Source organism: Notolepis coatsorum, assembly GCF_963971535.1.
Source record: "Notolepis coatsorum genome assembly, chromosome: 12".
In the NCBI taxonomy this organism is placed as follows: domain Eukaryota; kingdom Metazoa; phylum Chordata; class Actinopteri; order Aulopiformes; family Paralepididae; genus Notolepis; species Notolepis coatsorum.
This window is the reverse complement of record NC_140176.1, coordinates 94,694,879-94,715,602: the sequence shown is the minus strand read 5'-3', so window position 1 is coordinate 94,715,602 and position 20,724 is coordinate 94,694,879. Positions and strand designations below refer to the sequence as shown.

General features: G+C 43.7%; 1 protein-coding gene across 1 annotated transcript in view; it reads right to left on the bottom strand.

The window, feature by feature from the left end:
• Window positions 1-1,466: 1,466 nt before the first annotated feature.
• hmgcs1 (3-hydroxy-3-methylglutaryl-CoA synthase 1 (soluble)) overlaps window positions 1,467-20,724 on the bottom strand; it is a 28,923-nt gene continuing 9,665 nt past the window's right edge. The window contains 7 exon segments of the mRNA XM_084326126.1: window positions 1,467-3,825; window positions 5,866-6,020; window positions 6,440-6,565; window positions 7,563-7,634; window positions 7,637-7,668; window positions 14,795-14,965; window positions 18,707-18,875. Coding sequence (XP_084182252.1) covers window positions 3,733-3,825; window positions 5,866-6,020; window positions 6,440-6,565; window positions 7,563-7,634; window positions 7,637-7,668; window positions 14,795-14,965; window positions 18,707-18,875 — 818 coding nt within the window. The 3' untranslated portion in view covers window positions 1,467-3,732.

Below are 20,724 nucleotides of genomic sequence, written 5' to 3'. Positions count from 1 at the left end.
TCCCACAGCCCAGGATACAATGTTAGAAAGGGTGCTCGATACTGCCGTCTAGCGTGATGCGGCCGGTATTGCACCTAGGCATTCTCAATGCGATTCCCAATGTTAACCCTGAGTCAGTGGGCCTGTAATGAATAGAAATATCGAATAAAATAACGAGTATACACGTTGTTGGTGTTCAACGATTGGCGGCCAATAACAAGTATAATCGTTGTTGTCAGTGAATGAGTTGTAGGGGATATTGGACTCCGCCTCGTCCCTCGCTATAGATGGTGAGATTGGTTCATGGTGGAGTGCTCCAAAACATTTATACAGACCAAATTCACATTTCGATGACATAAATATTGTCAAAAGTGATGTTGATGCCACTGGATGCTGGTGGGCTCAGGCTGGCAGTACCAGAACCTAAAACCATCACGCTGCCCACTCTCCACTGGATGCTAGTGGGCTGGCAGTACCAGAACCTAAAACCATCACGCTGCCCACTCTCCACTGGTGGGCTGGCAGTACCAGAACCTAAAACCATCACGCTGCCCACTCTCCACTGGATGCTGGTGGGCTGGCAGTACCAGAACCTAAAACCATCACGCTGCCCACTCTCCACTGGATGCTGGTGGGCTGGCAGTACCAGAACCTAAAACCATCACGCTGCCCACTCTCCACTGGATGCTGGTGGGCTGGCAGTACCAGAACCTAAAACCATCACACTGCCCACTCTCCACTGGATGCTGGTGGGCTCAGGCTGGCAGTGAACCAGAACCTAAAACCATCACGCTGCCCACTCTTCTTCTTTCTCTGACTCAATCATCACAACCAAGGTTCCTACAGGTTTCAACAAGTTCAATTGAAGACCTTTTAAGACCACTTTGAATAGAATTACTATAAAATGACTATGAAAGAAGTAATTCCATACAAATCGTTGAGAAGGGGGACTGATTCAAATGCGATAAGAGGTATCATCACAACATAGATGCGATCCAACCCAAAATATAGCCTTTTAAGACCCATCAAAAAACATATTAAAGACCATTTTAAGACTTTTAAAGGCCTAAAAATTATGATTATTAAATGCAAGACGTTTTAAGACACTATGGGAACCCTGACAACACGCTCATTGAATCACAATGCCACCGTTTGTGTGAAATAAACCATTGTGTGAAATAAACCACTGTTTGCGTGAAATAAACCACTGTTTGTGTGACACAAAATAAACCAGTTTGTGTGAAATAAACCACTGATTGTGTGAAATAAACCATAGTTTGTGTGAAATAAACCATTGTTTGTGTGAAATAAACCACTTTGTGTGAAATAAACCATTGTTTGTGTGAAATAAAGTTAAACCATTGTTGGTGTGAAATAAACCATTGTTGGTGTGAAATAAACCACTGTTTGTGTGAAATAAACCATTGGTTATTGAATTTGCTTAGCTTAGCGTATTGGGAACAGTAATAAAAGAGCTCAGACAACCATTCAAATGAACAGATTTATTTATTCTCCAATTCATCTCTTCATACATCTCTACATAATAATATTGTTATTACGTCATCTCTATACAGATCGTTTCTATAAGAGACACTTGATCAGACACCATTTTTATTTATATCTACAAATATAAATACCCTTACAGTTAGTACTGTACATTACTCACCAGAAATTGGTAAAAAATCATACGATCTCACGAGAAAAGTCATGTAACCATCGACCGTTATACAGATATACCTCAGAGGCTACTTATCCTGGCTGTACAATAAAAATAAAAAAAAGAACAATATCTGTACATTATTACAGTACAATAGCTATTTCTGTCTAAATTAAGTACATGATTTAATGTAAGGCTTCTCAAAAAACTTGAGCATTAAGTTTGACGACAAGTGTTTCCTATTCCTAGACTCTTCTAGCCTGTCGTCGACTAAAGAGAAAAAACGCTGAGAAAATATTATTAGAAGATATTATTAGCCCCCACTCTTATTCTTTTTTTATTTTAAGGCTGATGTTTGCTGATTCTTCCGCCTGAGTATATTACCGTCCATCTCAAGATTTGGTTTCTTTATACAGACTACGGCTATTTTTATATCCCCGGTCAATTATTACAAAATAAAAACAAGGTTGAGATTAAACAAAGAAGACCTTCCAGGGAACGCGAGTCCTTCTGGACAGCATCTGGTCAGGAACTTTGCTTATTATTTGTGTAAATCGCAGCTACATACAAGTCAAAACGTCACAAACCTTTATACAACTCTCTGTAAGCCCTTTGACATTAAGGCCCTACGTATTAAAAAAAATAAAGTATACACCAGACACACTAAAATATGGTAAGTTACCCTTTTGCAATGCAATGGCGAGCAAACAGACATAGAAAGGCAAACGCACTGTGTATTTGGATCGACTGTAGTGCAGGTTGAGAGGCACTGGAAGTGCCTGGTCGTCTGTACTGGATGTGTGCAACGTCTGCCTTCCCAGGATTCACACCCTGAGGTGCGATCGCTCACGAGCAGGGAGTCCTCTCATGTCTGTAGTTTGGCAACAACCAAAGGCAAGTAAGGGAAACTCCAATGTAACGTAGAGAAGTTAAGTACGACTAGCTACGCCTCATACAAACAACAATGAATTGTAAGTGTTCAAGTCTGATGATCAAAGAAGAACAAGAATTGTTCACAAGGTAATATCGGAGCTTAAAACGTCTTCTTCAATTCAAAGAAAACATCTAAACCATTTTTCAAAACAACAGGTTCCCACTCCTGTCCCCGTTCAGCATGAACGCTTGCTTTCACGGCTGAATGTAGAGAAACGCCTTTCAGAAACAATTAGAAGAGCTGAAACTTAAATGGTCTCGTGCCAAGAGCCTGAAAAAAGTATATATATATAATATAAATAAATATAGTGTATATATATAGCTATATATATCCAACACACTGAGATATGATGATCCAGCAGTACAGTTAAGGGGGTATGGTGTGTTGAGAGAGTTGACGGTAGCAATAGCAGCATTTTGATAAATAATCAAAGTTGAGGTTCACGTCCCTTTGTTTAAATCACTCAGGAGGCCTCCATCTCCTCCTCTTGTGGCTGGACCCTCCCGGGCCTCAGGAGGAAAGATACGGTACCATCTCCTCCCCCTGGACCCTCCCGGGCCTCAGGAGGAAAGATACGGTACCATCTCCTCCCCCTGGACCCTCCCGGGCCTCAGGAGGAAAGATACGGTACATTTATGAACCACAAGTGCAGCACATCTGGCTGTTGTTGCCGTTATCATGGCTGTTATTAAATCAGCTCCATTTGGCTCGTATGCAAAAACCTTTTGAACGTTAACACGTATGTACCGGATTTTAAAAATGTGTAAAAACAGTGATGCTTAATTTTATAGAGGAACAAAGGAGGGGGAACGGTTCATGAAACAGAAGTAATTGTACAGCGTTGCCAGACTTGGACGTTAGGAGGTTAGCCTCGGGGGGATACAGTATGTGCAGCTCTGGAGCGTCCACAGCCTTCCAGATCTCTCCTAGAGAACAACATTCCAAACAACATTCCAAACGACAGCTTCTCTTCCCAACAAAAGAGAAAAGGATGAATTGGGTCGGGTGATTAAAGAGCTAGGTGTTACGCAGCATATAGCACTATACTTGTAAACATAATCTGTAGAGATGCCCGGGTTCCTCTGGCTAGCGTCCTGAAATTCTACTTCAAAATGTTTCTTGATGGTCCTATGCTTTGTTGTGGACATGGACCTCACAGAGGTTAGTGGTCCCCGTTGCTCGTGGCGACCGCCTCCGCGCGGGCTGTGGTGGCGCCGGGGAGGCGGGGCATCTTCTTAGCAGGGCTGGGGATGTGCTGTTGGGGACGGAGAGATATGAGAAATATCAATATTAGCAACACTGGTCCAGATCAAACAACGAAGAGATATGAGAAATATCAATATTAGCAACACTGGTCCAGATCAAACAACGGAGAGATATGAGAAATATCAATATTAGCAACACTGGTCCAGATCAAACAACGAAGAGATATGAGAAATATCAATATTAGCAACACTGGTCCAGATCAAACAACGAAGAGAAATATCAATATTAGCAACACTGGTCCAGATCAAACAACGAAGAGATAAGAGAAATATCAATATTAGCAACACTGGTCCAGATCAAACAACGAAGAGATATGAGAACTCTTTGGCACTCTTGGCCACTTAAATGCTCAGAGTAATATGAAAAAAATACTATTTAACCTCTTAACAGGCACCCAGAAAAGTGGAAATTTTTTTTACTTGAACTTGACTGCATACTTTTTTTGAAAAGCGTACCTTTATACTTATAGCACACGCATAAGCCTGGTCTCTTTTGAAAGATAACATTCTGAAGTTTCTTACACAATAAAGAAAAATCACTTTTAGTGCTAATGAAATAACATATGGTAACATATGGCTGAACTTCAGTTGAACTTGTAATTGTGGGTCCATAGCCTGAAGTCATATGTAGTCAGGGTTTCCCATTAATTACCTAGACTGTGGCGGCCCGCCACAGTTGTATAATGAACCAAAAGAAAATGTAATACATTTATTTTTTTACAATTCTTTTTAAATATAAAGTTTGCCAATAGGGATGTATCAGTAGTATTGGCAGTGGTGGTAGTCGTAATAGTAATCCACTATATATTTTTATTTTCTAAAAAATAAACCAGTTCAACACAGGTAACCACTTTTGCTTCATTTCTTTGATGGCTCAAATGTATGCTCTAGTCCAGTGGTTCCCAAACCTCTCCTCGAGACACCCCAACAGCCGTTCCATGTATTTGTTAAATTCCACCACCAGCACACCTTGATTCAACTAATAAAGGGCTAGTTAAGTTGAATCAGGTGTGCTGGTGGTGGAATTTAACAAATACATTGAACGGCTGGGGTGCTTCGAGGAGAGGATTGGGAAGCACTAGTCTAGTCGATTTTGTGTTTTGAGCACAAAGTTCATCATAGATCTAACCTCTTTATTTAGCTCTCAAAGTGCACCAGATTGATGCATTTAACTTTCAAATGTACACACACAAAAAAAATTACAGGGGGGCATGCCCCCGGACCCCCTAGAGGGTTGGAGGTTCACCCCCCATCGTCTATGGAAATCCTGTGGGAAACACTGGTACAGGTCCAAATTTCATAAAAATACGTTCAGAAATGGGTGATTTAGAGCGATTTTGGTAAACTGTGTACAAAAAAAGAAGTTGCATTGCGTGTGTTTTTCACTTCCTGTTTTCGCTTGTCAATTTTCACCTAGATCCCTGAATCGCACAACCCCACGTGGATTAGAACGCTACACTCATGGGCGCCCCAGTGGCGAACCACATAGCGCGCTCAGCCGCGACACGGCCGACCCGGGTTCGATTCCCGAACCCGTCGTTATTTGCCGAATGTCTTCCCCCCACTCTGTCTCCCATTCCTCCTCTGTCTCTCTCTACTGGACTGCCCAGTAGTAATAAAGCGATAAAACGCCAAAAAATAAATCTTAAAAAAAAAAAAAAGCTACACTCATTGGCTACAACCCTGTTCAATCATTTGGAGTGGTAATCTGAGGCTTGCGTGTACAAAGTCGCACGCCTGACATATCGGCATGTAACTCGAGAACCGCTGAACGGATTTGGTCGGGTGAGGTGGCATTCGAACGGCAACAGATAGGGCTTTAATTCTATATATTATATGTTTTCAAAAAAAATGCAGACCCGAGACGCTAGACGCTCGCAAAGTGCCGTGTCGCGCCGGTGGGCAAATCGTCCTAAAGTGGGCCCGGGGCCCCACCTGTTAAACGGTTAACAATAAAAGAAACCTGGTTTAAAAGACGATAACTACAATCGTCAAAAGATTTGCATAGAAATGGATGAACCGAGCTGTACCTCAGTGTTGGCGCTGGTCAGTCCGGCCTCCAGCGGCAGGTCGTCAGCTCCCATGGTGCACCTGGCGTACTCCCTGCGGTGCTTCTCGTCCACCCGGGTCAGGTACCAGGTCCCTGGGAAGAGCTCGTCCACTGAGCCCTGGGGCACGTAGCTGGCTGCAGGGGGGGGGGGTAGATGATGAAACAGCCAAGAGCACTTACATCCCTCTAGCTGGCTGCAGGGGGGGGGGGGGGGTAGATAATGAAACAGCCAAGAGCACTTACATCCCTCTAGCTGGCTGCAGGGGGGGGGGGGGGGCTGTTAGCTACATGATGAAACAGCCAAGAGCACTTACATCCCTCTAGCTGGCTGCAGGGGGGGGGGGGGGGGGGGGGGGGCTGTTAGCTACATGATGAAACAGCCAAGAGCACTTACATCCCTCTTTTCTGTCTGTTTAGTTTCCAGACGTTTTGTTTCTCCATTCTATTCCTAACTCAATCTAAATCCAAGGCGATAACAATCACTATAGTTCTGATCACTATGATGGATCACAGCAGGGTGGTTCTGATCATGACTGATGGATCACAATAGGTACCTAGGTGGTGGGTCTCCTCCCTCAGCTTCATGTTCTCAGCGAAGACTCCGGGCGACACCTTCCTCCTGGAGTCCAGTCGGGCCTTCAGGTCACTCAGACTGGACACCAGCTTGTCCAGCCCCGAGCCTGGAGCCAACCAATCAACATGCAGCGTTAGAACCGTCAATCGTCAAATCGTGTTGTAATTACATTCGAAGGATAATACATATATATGTAGTAGTATGTAGTCGTCATATCTTATGACGTAATCATATTAAACAACAACAAAATCCTCAAACAAAATCCTCAATTTGAATAAAGTGATTAATCTGATGGTGGTGCAGTGGTTAACTGGGTTTGAACCAAGGGTTCGATTCCCGCTTGGGCACCAGGTTTCCGCGATGTCAGGTACCCAGGTGGAGTATCTCCCGGGCCTTTCTGCGTGGAGTTTGCATGTTCCCCCCGTGCCCCCCCCCCCCGATAAGAGAAACCCAATGAAAAAACATGCAAAACAACAGATCGCTAACGCTGTCGCGTCCGTGACAAAGACGGGCAGGAGCACTTGGATGGTCCCGGCTGCCCTTTGGGGGGAAGGACGACGGGATGGGTTAAGCGCAGAGGAGTATCGCATCGGCGATCCTACAAAGAACAATGCGTGCGTGTGTGTTCCCGTGTGTGTGCTAACTAACCGCTGTGTGCCGCTAACATTGAGTGTCGTTGCATGCCCATTAAAGACCTCTGCGACAGGTCCTGCATTAATTAATGAATTAATAAATAATCCAATAATAAGGGCACGGTTGGTACGAAAGTGATGGAGCGCCGAGTGCCAAGCGGATGCAGATCTAGGCTACATCATTTATGATAAATGTTTTATTTAAATCTTTATGACGAGTCATATACTATAATAGTATAATACTATTAGTGTAGCCTAATCTTTATCTGCAACTGTGAAGAAAAACCCCATTGGTTTAAACAGGATGAATAGACCAAAAATATATATAATACAAAATTCGAATGTTGATTAGAATTCGAATGTCAAACGTTATGAATGAAGCTTAGAACTATTGGGCACAGCCCTAGTAGTGGAGCTGGAGTTTGTTTCCATGAGCTCAGTGTTTCCCTGACTGATGGCTCTGTAACTCACCTGGCGTGGCGTCCTGGGACACTGTGAGGGAGTAGAGCGTGGCGGCAAAGCCTGAGCCGTAGGAGAACACTCGATCCTCTGCCCCGCCAGCTGCTGAGGCGAGTATCTGAGAGAGACATACAGTCAGACACAGTCAGCACACACACCTCATTACAGTCAGACACACACCACCTCATCACCTTCAACACAATATCAAGATACAGTCAGACACACACCACCTCATTACAGTCACACACACCACCTCATTACAGTCAGACACACACCACCTCATTACAGTCAGACACACACACCTCATTACAGTCAGACACACACCACCTCATTACAGTCACATACACCACCTCATTACAGTCAGACACACACCACCTCATTACAGTCAGACACACACCACCTCATTACAGTCACACACACCACCTCATTACAGTCAGACACACACCACCTCATTACAGTCAGACACACACCACCTCATTACAGTCAGACACACACCACCTCATTACAGTCAGACACACACCACCTCATTACAGTCAGACACACACCACCTCATTACAGTCAGACACACACCACCTCATTACAGTCAGACAGACACCACCTCATTACAGTCAGACACACCACCTCATTACAGTCAGACACACCACCTCATTACAGTCAGACATACACCATTACAGTCAGACACACACCACCTCATTACAGTCACATACACCACCTCATTACAGTCAGACACACACCACCTCATTACAGTCAGACATACACCACCTCATTACAGTCAGACACACACCACCTCATTACAGTCAGACACACACCACCTCATTACAGTCAGACACACACCACCTCATTACAGTCAGACACACACCACCTCATTACAGTCAGACACACACCACCTCATTACAGTCAGACACACACCACCTCATTACAGTCAGACACACACCATTACAGTCAGACACACACCACCTCATTACAGTCAGACACACACCATTACAGTCAGACACACACCACCTCATTACAGTCAGACACACACCACCTCATTACAGTCAGACACACACCACCTCATTACAGTCAGACATACACCACCTCATTAGTCAGACACACACCACCTCATTACAGTCAGACACACACCACCTCATTACAGTCAGACACACACCACCTCATTACAGTCAGACACACACCACCTCATTACAGTCAGACATACACCACCTCATTACAGTCAGACACACACCACCTCATTACAGTCAGACATACACCACCTCATTAGTCAGACATACACCACCTCATTACAGTCAGACATACACCACCTCATTACAGTCAGACACACACCACCTCATTAGTCAGACACACACCACCTCATTACAGTCAGACATACACCACCTCATCACCTTCAACACAATATCAAGATACAGTCAGACACACACCACCTCATTACAGTCAGACACACACCACCTCATTACAGTCACACACACCACCTCATTACAGTCAGACACACACCACCTCATTACAGTCAGACACACACCACCTCATTACAGTCAGACATACACCATTACAGTCAGACATACACCACCTCATTACAGTCAGACATACACCACCTCATTACAGTCAGACATACACCACCTCATTAGTCAGACATACACCACCTCATTACAGTCAGACATACACCACCTCATTACAGTCAGACATACCTCATTACAGTCACATACCTCATTACAGTCAGACATACACCACCTCATTACAGTCAAGACACACACCACCTCATTACAGTCAGACATACCTCATTACAGTCAGACATACCTCATTACAGTCAGACATACACCACCTCATTACAGTCAGTCAGACAGACACCACCTCATTACAGTCAGACAGACACCACCTCATTACAGTCAGACATACCTCATTACAGTCAGACATACACCACCTCATTACAGTCAGTCAGACAGACACCACCTCATTACAGTCAGACAGACACCACCTCATTACAGTCAGACAGACATACACCACCTCATTACAGTCAGACAGACACCACCTCATTACAGTCAGACAGACACCACCTCATTACAGTCAGACAGACACCACCTCATTACAGTCAGACAGACATACACCACCTCATTACAGTCAGACAGACATACACCACCTCATTACAGTCAGACAGACATACACCACCTCATTACAGTCAGACAGACACCACCTCATTACAGTCAGACAAACACCACCTCATTACAGTCAGACAGACATACACCACCTCATTACAGTCAGACAAACACCACCTCATTACAGTCAGACAGACATACACCACCTCATTACAGTCAGACAGACACCACCTCATTACAGTCAGACAGACATACACCACCTCATTACAGTCAGACAGACACCACCTCATTACAGTCAGACAGACACCACCTCATTACAGTCAGACAGACACCACCTCATTACAGTCAGACAGACATACACCACCTCATTACAGTCAGACAGACACCACCTCATTACAGTCAGACAAACACCACCTCATTACAGTCAGACATACATACACCACCTCATTACAGTCAGACAGACACCACCTCATTACAGTCAGACAAACACCACCTCATTACAGTCAGACAGACACCATCTCATGACCTTCAACACAATATCACCTCTTTTTCATTGTCAAAAGGAATGTGAGGAACTTTCTATATTTATTGATGTTTTATTTTATTTTGTATTGTCCAGCCCATATGGGCTTAAAGGCACATAAACAATAAGTATATATTATACTTAACAATAAGTATATAGACCAAGATGGCTACAAAAAATAAAACATAACAAGCTGTAAACAATGTACTTCAAAGAAACAAAGAGTAATTCACATCAGATTATATAGGATATAATGTGTTTTGTCTCAAGTGCCACGCTTTCTCCAAAAATCCTGCAAAACTGAAAATCTCCTCGACAAAAAACCAACTCAACATACAACTCTCAGACTGCCAAAACAAATCCGGATTTACAAATTGAATTTTCTCAAATAAAACCCTCCTCAAGTCGGCTCTAAAAGGAACCGTTCAGAACCTCTGAGAGTTCTGAGGTGGGTTCTCGTTTCTTTTTGCACTCTAGTTGGAGAACAGTAAAAGTTGGTGAAGCGTCCACGTGAGGCTCTTGTTATTCCTAGAATCCTGTTCTTTGTAGTTGTTCACTCTTTTGCGACTATGAGATATTTCGGGATGAACTTTCACCCAACGTTCACCCAGTTAGTCATCTATGGACGTGTCGCCACATTTCTTAACCAATCACAATCAAGAGCGCTGCTAGCTCCCAAGTGTTCCTGGAACATTTAGTAGCACCTCCTGAGCCGCTCCTAAACGTAGTTCTGAGAACCAGAACCTTCCTGTTCACCATGGAAACAGTCAACCCCTGAGCTTCAGCCTGGTTCATCACAGCAACTTCTTACAGTGGAAAATGGTCATTATATTCCCATCCTACACACATCTTACCACCAGATGGCGCCATTGAGATTGTATTGTCAAATCTATTTAGATGGAATCTTGGAACCTATTCTACACGTGCACATGACTGGCTGGTTCTTAGGGTTCCTCTAGTTTGATCTGAACTAGAAAAAGGGCTTTTTCCTCTGATGCTTCCAACACCTAGAATGTCCTCCGACTGACTCTGAAGCTGAAGGTTCTTCTCTTGCTGCATTTAAAAGTATGATCTCCGACCACTGACTTGTAACTGTCTTAGCTGATATTTTTTATTGTTTATTCTTATTTGTTGTGTCTATATGTATGAAGTTGCTGATAAACTATGTCTTGTTCTGTAAGCTTGTGGTCGCTGTAAATGAGGGTAACCTCAGAGTTTAAATTAAATAAAATTAAATACACTTTTTAACACTACAGTACACCATACTCTATTTTTATTACTAAAATATTTGGACTACATCTCTACCTCATTTGTTGCATGTTGTACTTTAGTTTTGTATATTGTATATTTTGTATAGTGTTTGGTTTTCATTATTTTAACTTTTTTTTACTGTATGAAGCACAATCTCAGGAGGCTCATACGGAACCAAGCATTTCATTTCATTTAATTTGAGTTAACCTTCTGTAGTGTGGTAGTGAAAGTGTTAACCTGCTGTAGTGTGGTAGTGAAAGTGTTAACCTGCTGTAGTGTGGTAGTGAAAGTGTTAACCTGCTGTAGTGTGGTAGTGAAAGTGTTAACCTGCTGTATTGTGGTAGTGAAAGTGTTAACCTGCTGTAGTGTGGTAGTGAAAGTGTTAACCTGCTGTAGTGTGGTAGTGAAAGTGTTAACCTGCTGTAGTGTGGTAGTGAAAGTGTTAACCTGCTGTAGTGTGGTAGTGAAAGGTTAACCTGCTGTAGTGTGGTAGTGAAAGTGTTAACCTGCTGTAGTGTGGTAGTGAAAGTGTTAACCTGCTGTAGTGTGGTAGTGAACGTGTTAACCTGCTGTAGTGTGGTAGTGAAAGTGTTAACCTGCTGTAGTGTGGTAGTGAAAGTGTTAACCTGCTGTAGTGTGGTAGTGAAAGGTTAACCTGCTGTAGTGTGGTAGTGAAAGTGTTAACCTGCTGTAGTGTGGTAGTGAAAGGTTAACCCTTTGTCGTGTGGTAGTGAAAGTGTTAACCTGCTGTAGTGTGGTAGTGAAAGGGTTAACCTGCTGTATTGTGGTAGTGAAAGGGTTAATCATTTGGCAGTGTGGTAGTGAAAGGGTTAACCATTTGGTAGTGACAGGCAGTGGTGCAGTCGTAATATGGGAACTGGTTACACGCCACGTGCACGCGCATACATGTTCCCTCAGTTGCGCACAGAACAGATGATTATTATGCATAACAATGGAGATCAAGCAGCCCCCCACCTTCTCGTAGGTTCCTATTATTATGCAAAGTCTAGGTGAGAAGTGCCGGCCGCCGGCCGGGTAGCTTTCTACAACGGCCGGGTACTTATCATTGCGCGCACTTCTGCCCTGAGTGACTACTAATAACACGCCGTGTAACCGTGTGTGTGCACGACTGCACCCCTGGTGACAGGGTTAACCATTTGGTAGTGTGGTAGTGAAAGGGTTAACCATTTGGTAGTGTGGTAGTGAAAGTGTTAACCTGCTGTATTGTGGTAGTGAAAGGTTAACCCTTTGTCGTGTGGTAGTGAAAGGGTTAACCGTCTGTAGTGTGGTAGTGAGAGGGTTAACCATTTGGTAGTGTGGCAGTGAAAGGGGTTAACCCTTTGTGGTGTGGTAGTGAGAGGGTTAACCCTTTGTGGTGTGGTAGTGAGAGGGTTAACCCTTTGTGGTGTGGTAGTGTTAACCCCTTTGTGGTTTTGATTGATTGATTGAAAACTTTATTAACAGATTGCAGAATGGGTACAATACAGTACAGCTCAATACACACAATTGTTAAGGGGATGCAGACCAGAGAAAGACTTTCGTCTTGTTTACATCAGGGTCCCCCATTTTCAATTCATCAGGACATATATGACATACATGACATACAGATAGTCAGTACTGCTACATCTATACATTTATGACATACCAGATTTGCAAATACAGTACTGTTTGTGATACAGAAGGAGTCAAGAAAAGGGTGTATATACATTTGACGTAGAAACTGTACATTGGAGGAGGTTGGGTGGGGGGGGGGTTGGGTACATTGGGATATTGACAACCATACTGGGTAATTTACATTGGAGGTGGTTGGGGGGGGGGGCGGGGGCACACTGTACAACCAAACAAAATTGTACATTGGACTATTGACAAAACCATACTAGGTAAATGACTGTACATTGGAGGGGGTTGGGTTAGGATATTTACAGGGGCCAGTGTTGAATTGCAGTCTCCCGTAGGTGTCCCTTGTGAGAGGTTTTGAAAGTGGGTAGTGATCCACATTCCTTTACAGCTTTGGGTAGGGCGTTCCACATTGATGTGGCATAATTGCAAAACGTGTTTAGTCCCTTATTTGAGCCGAATCTGGGTTTAACATGATTTGTGGAGCTCCCTCTGGTGTTGTGATCGTGGTATTCACTGACCTTTGGGAAGTATTTTGCCATGTACATGGGTACCTTGGTCGTGTAGTGTATCTTGTAGACCAGGCCCATTGCAAGTTGCTGTACTCTGTCGTCTACTCTAAGCCATCCTAGGTTGTCAAAGTGGGCAGGGGTGAGGTGGGTTCTAGGAGTAAGGTCAAGCAGTAGTCTGACCAGTTTGTTTTGAGATGTTTGTAATTTTGTTTTTAGCGCCTTTGAGGTGCTTTGGTACCATGAGGTGCAAGCATAGTCGTAGTACCCCTGAATGAGTGCTCCTGCCAGAGTCTTCAGGGTATTCTTGTTTACCAGAGAGGAGATCCGGTACAGGAATCGAGTTCGTTGGTTGACTTTTTTTATTACATTGGATGCCATTTTGTCACAGGAGAGATTAGCCTCTAGGATGGAACCCAGGTAGGTAATTTCATCTTTCCTTGTGACAATATTGTCACCCACTGTAACTGAGAAGCCGTCGGTCTTGCTGAGTTTGTTATTTGAACCGAAGAGAATGGACTCTGTTTTGCCCATGTGTAATGATAGTTTGTTATCAGCGAGCCATATGCAGATTCTGCCTAGTTCCGAGCTGAGGGTTTTTTCAACCTGTAACTTGTTCTTGTCAGAGACCAGCAGGGCTGAGTCGTCCGCAAACAGGAACAAGTTGCAGTCACAAGCTGACGACATGTCATTTGCATAAATTAGGAACAGTAGCGGTCCTAGTATGCTTCCTTGTGGAACACCACAGCTCACTGTGAGGGGGGGGGATAGGGTACCGTTTACCTCCACCATCTGTTCCCTCCCCTCAAGGTAGGATTGCATCCAGCTCACTGATAGACTATCAAAACCAATTGCTTTTAGCTTGTCAATCAGAATGGAGTGATTGACCGTGTCAAAGGCCTTTTGTAGGTCCAGCATGACCATGCCGCAGTATTTGCCTGCGTCCACCTCTTGTTTGATGTGGTCATTCAAATAGAGAAGGCATGTGTCAGTGGAGTGGGATGTTCTGAAGCCAGATTGGAATTCGTAGATTAGATTTTTTTCCGCTAGGTACTTTTCGACCTGTTCGTAGACTATTTTTTCCATGACTTTCGAGATGGAGGTGAGAATAGAAACAGGGCGGTAGTTGCCTGGGTCTAGCCTGGTGTGGTAGTCAAAGGGTTAACCCTGTGTGGTGTGGTAGTGAGAGGGTTAACATTCTGTAGTGTGGTAGTGAAAGGGTTAACCTTCTGTAGTGTGGTAGTGAAAGGGTTAACGTACTGTGCGAGCACGGAGGCCAGACAGCCGTAGACGGAGGGCGTGTACATGTTGCCGTTCTGGTTGGAGACCAGCAGGGAGTCCTTGGTCTTCTGCTCAAACAGCTCGGCGCTGGCCTTCATGAAGGCCTTCTCCACGTCCCGGTCGAAGTAGGTCTCCTCTGGCTTCACCTCCCTGGTGGGAGGAGAGAGAGAGCAGCACTGTTAACACTTTGATTGCCAGCAGGGGGTGCGCTATTTATCGCTTGAGTGCCAGCGCTTTAGTCAATGAGAGGGCGAGCACATTTGTAAATGCATAAACTATATCTTAAATTATGGCTATGTGCCTAATACGCCCGTCGCTTATCAATGACTTGCTTGCAGTCAACATGTATGAAACAGATTGTTTTTTCATCAGTACATTTCCGTTTTATACCGTTTTGAATAGGAGTATAGTTTTGAAGATTTCTAGTGATTCCAGAAAAATCCGCGGGAATAGCCATTTACTGGAATACACAAAACTGATCGCCCTGACCGACCTGTAGGAGTCGCTGTTTACAACGACCAGAATACCACTCCACTGGCTTCCCTCCCGCTGACTCTGCCAATAGACCTGTTGCTAAACCACGCCCCAAAATAGAATTTGTCCAATCATATCACAGCAAAACCTTCGCTGCAGAAAACTCTGTCAACACCAGAAAAGCCATTTGTGGGCTGCATCAAACCAGACGGCTGTGATCAAAACCACTGTGTAAGAGTTCAGTTTATATGTTATTATCTACCTAATATCCGATGGTGAAACGCTGTGCGTGGGGTACCTGTAATTCGGACACCAGGTACCCTGAAAGACTGGATGGAGGAGTATATTTCATACCTTTCCCGAAGCCCAAACGAAAACTAGAGAAATGCAAGCGATGGATTATGTTGTGTCGTCGACCATGTTTGCTCAAAGGTAAGGTCAATTCATAAAGACATAATATTTGACGGCATGTATTAGAAACGTAGACCAAACTATTAGTTTGCTAACGTTTGACTTTGACTGCGAACTAGCTCTCGTATATACAGCCCAGTTAGCTAACGTTAGCAGCTAGCTAACGTTAGCTGCCAACATGTAACGATACCGCAGATATTTCTGCATCATAAGGTTAGCTTTCTGCATCATAACGTGAGCCTTCTGTATCATAAGGTTAGCTTTCTGCATCATAACGTGAGCCTTCTGTATAGCTTTCTGCATCATAACGTCAGCAACGTTACCGCAAGCCAGGTGCATAACAGTGGAAATGATGACCAACAAGGACAGTTATAGTTATAGATGTAATGTAGTGACCACCATTGATAGTATAAAGAACTGGCTAACAGACAACAGAATACTAATAACATGAATACTACTACATGCACTAAGAATGCTCGATGCCATAGTGCCACTTGAAACCAGTAACAACAAGGGACAACGATGTAAATAAGTCCTGGACTTTTCGTTTTATCCCTGACAAGGCAAACACAAATGTTGATGTGTCAAAGTTGTTATGTTTGTTGTCAATAAAATCCACTTTGAGCTGCATTTTATGTATGAAAGATGCTCCATAAATGAACTATTATTATTATCTGTCTATGCTTAGCTAATACTCAGCTTTTTGTGTTTTTTTCACAGAATGAGGTGTGCTGGAGATGTTACTGCCTCTCCCCTTCATCCCTCTCCCCTTATCCATCACCCCTCTCTCCTTATCCATCACCCCTCTCTCCTCCCCTCTTACTCCAGATGAGGAGTGCCGGCCTGTGGGCACCATGCTCCCCCAATGGAAGGTGGACATTACTAGAAAGCTAAACAGAATGCTTAAATAGGAATGTTAGAGGTTCTAGAAGGTTCTACTATGACATCATCACCAACGTTCCAGAATGATCGGGCAGGACTAAGGTTCTAGAATGTACTGCCATGACATCATCACACACGTTCCAGAATGTTCGGGCGGCACTAATTTTCTAGAATGTTCCTAACAATAGGCCTGTGGGTGAATTATGTACCATTACAATCACTACAGTACTGTATTAAGTTTCTAAAGTAAAAGTACAGTACATATTCTATAGGGTGTTCTTGTATTTCAGTGCATTCAACCCTCGATTGACCTGAAGGTTGTTAAAGTGGTCCAGTTATGCTGCTCTGTGTTCCTCAGATTGCTGGTTTACAATGTTAAAGTACTTAATCTTCATCAACAGTTGCTGATATTGCAAATGTCAACAGACCAGGCTATTAATCCATAATGGAGGTAATAGAAGAATATAATGTTAAATTACCATAGATGTATCACAACAACACATGATATTGTTCGCTATTCCAGTTTATATCGTACATCCATTTGTGTAACTGTAAATCCATGTATATTTATTGTATATATTAAAAATGGTGGCTATTTATGTACACTTTAGTTGTGGGTTTTCTTTTCTAATCAGAGTGATCTATCTTGAGAATGTGTTGTATATACATTTATTTATATTTATATTAAATATAACTTATACTTAGTGTTATAAGAAAAGCTATGTCCTGACCTGTACCCATTTACTGTGATTTACAGGTATTTTGGTAAATGGTAAATGGCTGTATTTATATAGCGCTTTTATCCAAAGCGCGTTACAATTTGTTTCTCACATCTTACCCATTCACTCACACATTCACACACCGACGGTGGAGGCAACCATGCAAGGTGCCAACCTGCTCATCAGTGTCTTGCTCAAAGACACTTCGACACGCCGCCCGGGAGGAGCGAGAATCAAACCGGGAACCTCCGGATTACCAGACGACTGCTCTACTCCCAAGCCACTGTCGCCTATTAGGTCTATTTTATTATTAGGTATTTTTACTTTGGTCTCTATCACTATACATTTATAGTTGGTGTAATCAATCATTTGACCTGATGTTCACTAGAATGTGCAGCATACCATTCTCTGACATCTCACCCCTTTATGGAGGATTGTTGGCAAGTGACAGCTCTCACTTTTTTCCTCATTCTAGTGACTAGTGACACAACTGTCGGGTCTAGCTCGTATACTGCGTTGGACCACTAAACTAAATGTATCAGCAATAGTAGTAATCATGGATTATCGTCATAGTTCTTGTAATCTTCAATCAAGTCAACTGTAAGTAATGCTTGAGACGTTATCTATAGCTAGTGATCTATGCTTGCGTCACCATGGAGGTCTAAGGTAAATGTGTATCTCATGAACGTACTTTTCCACTGCATATTGTAACCCTCTCTGTGCTTCTAGATGAAATATTTGTGTTATCTTTAAAAAAAACAGGTCTATTACCTGCTGTGGTAAATCTCCAGCAGCCTAGCCCCTTTCGTGACTGTGAAGCAAGGCTTGCATCACAGTCAGGAAAGGGGCTGCCTGCAGCCATCGTCAACGAGAGTCATTCACGGTCGGCTCTGTGTCAGAGTTTTCAAAGGGGGCGTGGCTTAGCGATAGGTCTATTGAGCCAGTGTGACGACCGGCCAAGCAGGAGGCAACGCTGACAGCCGGATTCGATACCAGTGTCTCTCGCGTTGGTGACGAGCGCTTAGTCCGCTGCGCCACCCAGCCGCCCACAAGGGTTAACCTTCTGTAGTGTGGCAGTGAAAGTAGTGGTGCACGATATATCTGCCGCCAATATAATATCGGCCGATATGGTAATTTTCTTTTACACATCGGTATCGTTCCGATGTCAAAATAGGGCCGATATTAAAAAATATATATACCGGTATATAAATATCGGTATCGGCCAGAAAAGCAATATTAATATCGGTTATCGGTATCGGCCACAATTTTCACATCGTGCATCACTAAGTGAAAGGGTTAACCCTGCTGTCATGTGGCAGTGAAAAGGGTTAACCGTTTGGTAGTGTGGCAGTGAAGGGGTTAACCTGCTGTCATGTGGCAGTGAGAGGGTTAAAGCACACGGTACCTGAAGGCGTGCAGGCCGCTGAACGGGCCCGTCTCGGTGTCCGGGTTTGGGTGGCCCAGGAAGTCGTTCAGCATCAGTCTGGCAAAGGACTTCTGCACCAGCTTGCAGTAGGGAGAGTGGAACACCATGAAGCCAAAGTCCTCCAGGCTGAAGCGCCTCTCCACGCCCTCTGGTGGGGACGGAGGAGAAGACAGTGTTTTATAGAGTGGAACACCATGAAGCCAAAGTCCTCCAGGCTGAAGCGCCTCTCCACGCCCTCTGGTGGGGACGGAGGAGAAGACACTGTTTTATAGAGTGGAACACCATGAAGCCAAAGTCCTCCAGGCTGAAGCGCCTCTCCACGCCCTCTGGTGGGGACGGAGGAGAAGACACTGTGTTTTAACACTTTGAATGCCACCCACGAGTTTTCTCGTGTTATTACCCCCCGGGTTGAATGCCCACTCACGAGAATATTCGTTTTTTCTATTTTTATTTTAGCGATCTGAAATCATATTTCATCAACAGAGTCGACTGTTGGAAATTCAGCTACCTCAGGCGCTCAGATGTGAAAAAAGCGCCCCCTATCGTCTCCCAGGTGGTAATTCACCCTTTTGGATTGAACTCAATGCAAATGAATGAGAAAAAAAAAACCCGCACTCCACATTTTACTTCTCACTCATGTAACCGGGGTCTACCAGAGTTCACTCTGGAGCCTCGGAGCCGCGGGGAATATGTGTTTTACTGTATACACGGTGAACCAATAAAAATATCGATTTTTTCGAATGGCGATCAGGAATTGGAATAATCCATTTGGATACCATCTGATCTCAGGTAAGGAATCTATGTTACAAGTCTAAGGATAATCAGACTCGTTTTCACGGATATATAAGCTTTTATGCGATTATGTGATATTGCTGTTTCACTGTGCGCCGTCAGGAAATAGGAGAAGCGATTTTCAGCGCGCGGCACGAGCGTGCATGCATACACATATACTATCGATCATCTAGCGTTTATTTGAAAACTATTCATAAATAGGCCGACAAATGACAACGTTCTAGAATATTCCAGTGTGTGTGTGTCTCTGTGTGTGTGAGTGTGTGTGTGCATTCAACTATTCCTCTATAATGCGACTGAATTGAAAATATTGACTGTAGAAAAGGTTCATTTAACTGCACAGGATTAGTGCACTGCAACCTTGCCCAGGCCCGACGGGGCCCGGCCCGGCGGGTTCGGGCTGGGTAGGGCTTTTTTTTTTATAAATAATTCGGGCTCGGCTGGGCCCGGGCACCGCAGTTTTTTTTTTTTTTTTTTTTTTTTATATAACTAGGGTTATAGGATAACCTTCGTTTTCCTTAAGATTCGTTTTCTCTTTTGCGCCAGAGAAACATTTGGATGTAATTACCGCAGCGCGCAGGGAGAACTCAGGGGACAAGTTCAACTCGATTGGTTGTGTTGGAATATAGCCAGTTGGCGAACGTTTTAATTTGTTCTTGGGATGTATGTAGCCTTGGCGAAGTTTTGTTAACGGTGTTCAACGCGTTGCTGACGTCGTGGTGAGTGATGTTTATTATTTGCTGGGTCGCTACCTGTTTTGTTGTGCTTTTCAATATGTTGCTTTTGCTCTGCTCGAAATCTGATTTCTGTTTTCTGTGACTGAGTAGGCTATTGTGTGTCGTGTGTGTGTGTGTCAAAGAAGATTCTATAGCCTTCAATACGTTTTACGAGGCTGATGTGTGAGTCAGTCTATAAGCGAAATAAGAGCGAAACAGGCTATGTAAATGCTTCTTAGTTTTGTTTATTTATTACGTTCATATAAAACCGTGTTTCGAATATTTAAAACAAATACAAAAAAAATTATATTTTAATAATAATAATAATAATTTTGTTCGGGTTTTCAGGCGGGCTAGGGCTTAAAATATTATTTACAGTCGGGCTTATTTTCGGGCAGGGCCTGAAGTTCACGGGCTCGGGCAGGGCTCGGGCAGAGCTCGGGCTTTATTTCAAGGCCCTTGCAGACCACTACACAGGATGATATCTCT